General features: G+C 41.4%; 1 protein-coding gene across 2 annotated transcripts in view; it reads left to right on the plus strand.

Moving 5' to 3' along the window:
* The window catches only part of LOC106806276 (procollagen galactosyltransferase 1-like), an 11,307-nt gene extending 7,478 nt beyond the window's left edge, over window positions 1–3,829 (plus strand). For both annotated transcript variants that reach the window (XM_014808155.1, XM_014808154.1), the window contains exons 3-4: window positions 1,253–1,456; window positions 2,199–3,829. In XM_014808155.1, the coding sequence (XP_014663641.1) occupies window positions 1,253–1,456; window positions 2,199–2,406 (412 nt within the window). In that variant the 3' untranslated portion in view covers window positions 2,407–3,829. The remainder of the gene's footprint in view (window positions 1–1,252; window positions 1,457–2,198) is intronic.
* The last annotated feature ends 3,434 nt before the right edge of the window (window positions 3,830–7,263 follow it).

Genomic DNA, 7,263 nt, shown 5'->3' on the forward strand with positions numbered 1-7,263 from the left:
CTCTCTCTCTCTCTCTCTCTCTCTCTCTCTCTCTCTCTCTCTCTCTCTCTCTCAAGCGCGCGCGCTCTCTCTCTCTCTCTCTCTCTCTTTTTCTCTCTCTCGCTCTCTCTCTCTCCCTCTCTTTTTTGCTCACTCTCTCTCTCAAGCGCGCGCGCTCTCTCTCTCTCTCCTACACACTCCCTCACTCCAGCTTACTTATGTCTCTATATAATGCCTTTCAATTATCGTCATAAGCTCTATATTTCTCTCGCTTTCCTACGCAGATCAATCTAGTTATCTCTATTTTCTTCCGTTCTGGCTATTCCCCCTATTTGCTTCCTTATTTCGTGATTTCTTCTTTACCAAAGTGTGTCTCTGCCTTTCTATATGCTCACACTCTCCCATTAAGATTTCCTACAGCATGTACGTAAGCAAAAAAAAATGTCCTCGTGTTGGACTAATTTGGTAATTTTGTCTAAAAGTGTCACTGACGACGTCAAATATGTATTTCGGAAGAACCCTGGATGCACATTTCACTTCGCATTTTCATTCTCATTCAAGTTGCGTAATTCAGCTGTATTGGTGGTAGCTACTGGGAGCGGTGTGGGGTGTGTACTGGTGTCCCCGCAGAGGCCCTATCCAAAGCGTCAGTGTGTAAGCTATTAGCCATGTAAATAAGCCGTCTATACAAGCACCAGCGATATAAAGTGTCGCTAGCATTAAACGTTCATATAGTGCCATTAGTATTTAGGCGAGGTCTGTACTGACTCAAAATATCACCTGATGTGGCGTGCAACACTCAATTCTTCTGCGATTTCAAGCGTAAAATTTTCGATAAATGCGCACTAAAGATAACATTGCACGATATTTAAATTAGCAGCTATAGTCAAATTGAGCGAAATGGCAAATTTGCACATTGAGATCGTTGCTATTGTCCCAGTATAGAACGGCTGAACAACGCCAAATTAAAGACAGATTGAAACTATTTCAACCGTAAAATTCGACAACTTGAAAAGTTTCAATCTCATGGTATCTTTTAGAATACAATGCAGATGAATCGCTGGTGTGTTAACAGCTAGCACGCCACACGGGATTGCTTGCATAAACGATGACTTAACTAAGCAGAATGCTACCATTCTGCAGAAATAATTACAAAAATAAGTACGTCCACAAAGCACAAATGGACTATTTCTTCCAGTCTATTTCGATACCGTCAAAGCAGCGTGTCCGCACGTCAATGTAAACATCGCTGTTCTGCCATGAATACTTCCAGCTACTTGGGCAGAAAGGTCATGGACAATAGCGACGAGCAGTGGGTTGAGGGCATGACGACCATGTGTCATCCAGACTACTCATACTGGACACTGTCCTACGCACTGACGAACCGCGGTGCCCGCAAGCTGCTAGCTCAGAAACCACTACAGAAGATGGTGCCGGTGGACGAGTATCTACCGATCATGTTTAACAAGCATCCCACGTGAGTATAGGTGGCACCAGGTGATACATATCTGCTTATAATATGTGATAAATATATTATGTGTGCGTGTGGGTGGCACCGGTTGATACATATCTGCCTATAATATGTCATAAATATCTTATGTGTGAGTGTGGGTGGCACTGGTTGACACATATCTGCCTATAATATGTCATAAATATCTTATGTGTGAGTGTAGGTGGCACCGGTTGATACATATCTGCCTATAATATGTCATAAATATCTTATGTGTGAGTGTAGGTGACACCGATTGATACATATCCGCCTATACTGTGTATATAATATCCCATGTGTTAGTGTTGGTGGCGCCGGTGGACGGGTATGTCGCCCATGATGTTTGACCCACATGAGCAAATCAGGTGCTGGTCATGATCACCAAACAACCTGGTGGAGAATGGTGGTTACAAATCTTTTCTACCTGGCTTGACATCATTCCACCCTTTTCCCCTTTACAATCCTCCAGATTTTTCGACTTTTCTGCTCGTTATGTCATTGTGCAGTTGCTGATATACACATTTTAGTTGGGTCAGAATTGCTCCTTATACGCGCCTGCAGTACAATGTTCCCATTCATTCCCATACGTTTTTAGAAAGTTTCAGGATTCCCATGTTTCTCATATGGTTCGTTTATAAGATTTCTATATTACGCCACGAGTAATCTAACCGTTGTCATTCAGCCCCACCGAGACACAGCATGTCATCACACACGCGCTCTTTTGTTTCAGGTCTGAATGGAAGCATCCATTCTCACCACGGGACCTGCGGGCATACTCAGCTGCACCATTGCTCGTACATCCAACGCACTACACTAAGGAGCAGAATTACATCAGTGACACCGAGGACTCCATCGTCATAAACACAGACGAGTTTGGTGGTGTGCCGGCGGTGCCATCTGGTGGCCCACACACCGTAGACAAGCACGGCGAGCTTTAGCGCCAGTGCTGATGCAAACCCACCTATGAATGGTGTGAATGTTGGTTTGTGCCACTTCTTGTCAATAAGTGGTCATGGTCACTATACAAGGTCATGTTAACGAGTACTGTCTGACCTTGAATAGTGATCAACATCTGAGCCATGGCTGTGCCAAAATGTATAACTGTTTTTATAACCACAGTCCAATGTTCATTATTGTATTCGCGTATACGCGTTACATTATATTGAAACTCGTACACTAACCATGATTGTGCCAAATTCTATTGTTTTTTTTATAATCTCAAGATTAATGCTGGTGATATTGGAAACCATTGAATCTCAGTCTCAAAAATTGGAGACATATCTATTTTAGTACTACAATCATTTAGATGATAATTCTTGTTATTTAAACATGCCCGTAGAATGAGGTCTGTGTGCACAAATCAGATTTTGGAGAAATTGGAGACATATCTATTTTAGTACGACAATTATTTAGATGAAAATTCTTGTTATTTAAACATGCCCGTAGAATTAGGTCTGTGTGCACAAATCAGATTTTGACCATCGTCAGATTTTGATTATTCGTGGTCACATGATAACAGGGTCATTTAGATGTGATCATGTAAATTTATAATGCTGCCATACCTCATCTTAAATGGATGAGTCCCACCACGCTGAACATGACATCATTTTAGTTTAATCTTATAGCCTACTCAAGAAACCACATGCTTAGTATTATGCCAGTAAAAAGGTTGCAGCCGTAAGCTAAGCACACGTAGGCTTCTAGTAGGAACATTTGCCCAAATCGCTAAACAGAATGATGAGGTCTTTGATAAATATGCCCAATTATTTATTCTTGGGATCAAGTCACCGATAAATGGTAGTATTGATTTTTGTCTTGGGATTCCTTTATCCTAGACACAAGTGGTAGTGTCTTTTTTAAATTTTAAATTACTTAGTGTTTATAATTTTCCATGAATATTCTATAGCTACATTGGAAATTTCCAATGTAGGAAAGGTCGTGTCTTGTCAAATTTGATCCTGAATCTGCTAGTCATATAGTCAGTCGACACTGACAATTTATAGTTTTTTTACTATGGAAAAATAATCGGGAAATTTTTTGTTACAATTCTGTGATGTGCCGATTAGTTTCACAGATTCACATATGTGTGAATTAAAGTTCACCCCACCTTGGTAGACATTTCTTATACATACTATATAAAGGTCATGTTGATCTGCGATATCTGACATATATACATTGTTGCTTTTTGTTCATTGTGATTGAAAGTTGATTATGTAATGCTTGGCCATCATTATATATGTAAGATTATTTAGTAGTTGCCAGTCAAATTTGTGCAATCAAGAAATACATAACGCACAGCATATAATTGTAACAATGTCGTTTATACTACTAAATAAAATACTACGTTTTCAATAAACTGAACCATTTTATTGTCCTATCAGTCCTTGAATTTTGTCCTTTGTCTTTAAAAGACTTTAATTTTTCCTTTTGTCATTGAAAGTCCTTGGAAATAGGTCCAAGTTCTTATTTTTTTGTCTTATGTCCTGGAATTTTACATTTTAACCTTGAAATGTCCTTGAAGTCTTGAAGAAATAATTCACACTTTTGTGGGAACCATGTACTGAGTACCTAGCTAGCAGTAATAATGGTAAAAACCTAGCAGTACCATATAGAATGAAACATCACGAAAAACCAAGAAAAAACTAATAATACCTATTAATTCAATATCTGATATTCTATCTATTTCTATCTATCCATATCTGATAGGTCTATCTATTTATATGGTACTTTAATCTATATCCTATCAGGTTATTTTTTCTCGGGAAGAAGTGATCCCCCTCTCCCAAATGTTATCGCCTACGACCTCGTTAGCACGGTAAATTTTATTCAGGCAAATGGCTGGTTTTCAGCCTCAACCTTTTCACCCCCAAAGCACCAAATATGATTATACTGCTCTAATATGCGTTTTCACAATCACACAAACACATTAACGGACGCGCACACGCGGTTAGGGTCGCACGCACGCGTGCGCGTGTATTATAGGCGTAAATTAATATTTTGTGCCTCGTGGGGGGAGTTTCGGCTAGTAGGGGACTAAGGAATTGAGCAAGGGAAAGAAACGGAAAAAGGCGAATATATATGTATACTAATAGTCAAGACTAATAATACATAGAAGTGTAGCAACGGAAAAAGCGGAAAATAGTGCTTAATTTCACGACTACATTATTCTACTTGCCTGCGAGTTGCGTAGAATAATTTGCATGGTATTGGCAATTAAGCCCAGAATTTCTTTGCTCTCTAAACAATGACCAGCACCGCGTTGTCAATATCAGATACTCCTAGGCGGAGAATCATCGGCTCCCTAAAATCCCCTCTAGGGGTGTCACAATGCAAAACGCCAAATCTAGTCGTATCCTACTTCTGGCCACCATCCTGAGGTCACGCGGTAAGGTTCGGCATGTTGGCTATCGGTTTCCGTCATCTCACATCTGGAGCGCTGATAAATTGAATGTCATAGAAGTGACGCCAAATTTGGTACTGTTACTACACTGTAGTAAATGAGTGCTGCGGTTGTAAACAACTTGATGGACCGGCTCCATCATGACGCGCCATGTTAGCCGTGCTAGGACAAAGATAAGGGCAGAGGCGAATGCCGCCGCGAATGTTCATCCTATATGATACCGAAGCACCGTCCATTCATTAAATTTATCCGGCGAAAAAGCCGAACTTGACTTCGTGAAAGCTAGCCACGCTGTGTAGGATGTGTGCAGAAGTGTGTATATCGAAGGTGCGTATTGGCATGTGGGAGGGAACGGAGGTTTTAGGAGGACCGATATCTCGCCATAGGGAGTATCGTATTGACATTAAAAGCGGTTGGTACTGTTTAGAGAGTCAAAGAATTCTGCTTAATGCAATACCCATGAAATTATTCTAGACTCGCAGGCAAAGTAGAATAATGTTAGTCGGTAGATTAGCACTAGATTCCACCGTTTTTTCCGTTGTACACACCTAGAGGGTATTATTGAGCTCTTGAATATATATATAATGTACACAATTAGGCGCCCGAGAAAGAGAGAAAAAATTGGCGGAGATACAGAGAGAGAGAGTGAGAGAGAGAGAGAGAGTGTGTGCGTGTATGTGTGCGTGCGCGCGTGCGTGAAAAGAAATATTGCGGGAGAGAGAGGGTGTGTGTGTGTGTGTGTGTGAGAGAGAGAGAGAGAGAGAGAGAGATGAGAGAGAGAGAGAGAGAGAGCGAGTGTGCTGTTCGTGTGTGTGTGTGTGTGTGTGTGTGTGTGGCGTGGTGTGCGTGGCCGTGGCGTGCGTGCGTCGCCGTGCGTGCGTGCGTGCGTGCGTGCGGGCTTGTTTGTGTGTGTGTTGTGTGTGTGTGTGTGACAGAAGCGAGAGAGGAGTGAGAGTCACGAGAGGGAGAGGTGAGAGTAGTCACGGAAAGGAGAGGGTGAGAGTCACTGGTTGTTTGTTTTAAATAATAGAAGGGACGAGCGGAATGAGAGTATCACGGAGAGGGAGAAGGAGTGAGAGGGAGTATGAAGTGCGAGATGGGAGTAACTAATACTTAGGAAGGAATAATTGTGGCATGGTCTGTCCCCGTGTCGTGTGTCTATGCCGTTTGTGGCCGTGATACCGTAGCATTTGTCTGCGCGTGTGTAATGCCCATACGTGTGCACTTCTCGTCTGCATTCTGTCGCATCCCTCCGTCCCTCGCTCCTTTTTCTTCCTCCTCTTTCCTTCTGCCTCTGGCTCTCACTCCCTTCCCCTGCTATCATTCCTCCCAAACTCTCGCGGATAGTAATCGAGGAGCGCTGGCACGGGACATCAGGTGCGAGACGGTGAAAAGTAGAACACTCAAGGTCCAAATAGCCGGTATTGCGAGCCTCTTACTACATTTTTCAAGACCCGCAACTCAGCAAAATATGATTTTACGGCTACAATACGGCGTTTTAAAAGCCAGTCACACAGACCAACATAAATCACACACACATAGACCATCAACGGACGGCGACAAAACGCGGGTATGGTCGCCACGCTAGGTCGCCGATGCGCGTCGTATTATGCGTGAATTCACTGATATATTGGTTGGCGTCTGGGAGTGAGTGAAAATGTTTCGGTTGAAATACAGTCATGTTGCTCGCAAAACTTATTCAAGCAGTGTTCTTGCGCCGATGAGAGCGGGAAACCCATCCGCGAGAGTCGAAGTAAAGATGAGAGTGATTACTATTATTCCCGCTGTTAATCTTACTGCTGACACAGCAGATGAAAGGTCAGCATAAAGAACGCGGCAATTTTTATTATAATATTAATAGATTCATTATTGAACATTAAATCTTTTATTGCTATGTAATACACACTGCAAAACATGTAACATAATAAAGACAGATCTTTTTCATTGGAGAAAAAAACTACTGGAATGGCAATAGTGTTGTGGTAGAGAGAAATATAGTATGGCACTTAAAATACTATTATATTTTTCGTATGTTACTCAAATACGTATTCATTATGTTGATATGGTAATACATGGTTCTGAGTGATATATGTTACATCAAAGCTTTAAAGGACTGGGACATGAATCTACGTGAATGACAATAATGAATATGAAAACTGACTACTCGACTAATCCGGATATGATATTGTAAATTCCTAAAGCGTATATATGATGATCCTCTAAAAAGTGACTAAAACTACTTGTCACAGATTGTCCTTTGAAAAAATAATTCACCCTTTTGTGGGAACCATGTTTATTGGTATAGATAGAATAAGATTAAAATTTCGCAGTGCATTGCTTCGCCAAATGCTCTCCGTTACTGCAGATGTACGAAATAATAACACTGCTAAATAAA

Source organism: Priapulus caudatus, unplaced genomic scaffold (genome assembly GCF_000485595.1).
Source record: "Priapulus caudatus unplaced genomic scaffold, Priapulus_caudatus-5.0.1 Scaffold151, whole genome shotgun sequence".
In the NCBI taxonomy this organism is placed as follows: Eukaryota; Metazoa; Priapulida; class Priapulimorpha; order Priapulimorphida; family Priapulidae; genus Priapulus; species Priapulus caudatus.